Raw genomic sequence first — 634 nt, forward strand, 5'->3', positions numbered from 1 at the left:
GGGCGCAGGCGAGGCGGGGGCGGGGGGGCAATGGCGGCGGCGGGGCGATGGCAGACCTGCGAGCGCCGAGAGGGAGGGGAAGGCGTGGAAGGGCCGGGCGTCGAGGCGGCAGAGGCGTCGGCCGAAGGCCTGGCAGAGGCGCTCGATCATGGCGGTGATGCGGGAGATGTGGTTGTTGGAGGTGCAGATGAAGGAGAGGAGGCACTCGACGGGGTCCTGCCGCAGCACCCGCACCCCTGCCGGCAGGACACGGTGAGGGGACGCCGGGCAGGTGCCACGGCTGTCCCCCATGGCCCCACGGGTCCACCTCACCTGGGAAGTCGTCGGCCACCTTGCGGAAGAGGGGGTCGGCCGCCCCCCAGGCGCAGTACAGGGCCGGCAGCCCCACGTCCAGCTGGAAGTAGTCGCGCAGGATCTGGTCCGTCTCAGCACCATCCAGCTTTGCAGCCTTGGTGGGACGCCCATCCTCCTCCTCGCCGTACACCGTGTACCAGAGGCGGTCCGGGTCCTGCCTCAGCGTCCAGACGCGCCCCCCCAGCACACCTGTCCAGGCCCCCGGGCCGACAGCACCAGGTCCAGGCGCAGCTCGGCCGGCGGGGCGGGCAGGGAGCGCCACAGGGACGGGCAGGGCAGG

The 634-nt window shown here is 73.0% G+C and overlaps 1 protein-coding gene across 1 annotated transcript in view; it reads right to left on the minus strand.

Annotated features, from left to right (window-relative positions):
* The window catches only part of OGG1 (8-oxoguanine DNA glycosylase), a gene marked incomplete at its 5' end in the record, with an annotated part of 1996 nt that extends 1369 nt beyond the window's left edge, over positions 1–627 (minus strand). The window contains 3 exon segments of the mRNA XM_009284538.2: positions 57–236; positions 313–564; positions 567–627. Of these exon segments, the coding sequence (XP_009282813.2) occupies positions 57–236; positions 313–564; positions 567–627 (493 nt within the window).
* Positions 628–634: the final 7 nt, after the last annotated feature.

Source organism: Aptenodytes forsteri, unplaced genomic scaffold (genome assembly GCF_000699145.1).
Source record: "Aptenodytes forsteri isolate BGI_AS27 unplaced genomic scaffold, ASM69914v1 Scaffold53, whole genome shotgun sequence".
NCBI classification, from domain to species: Eukaryota; Metazoa; Chordata; class Aves; order Sphenisciformes; family Spheniscidae; genus Aptenodytes; species Aptenodytes forsteri.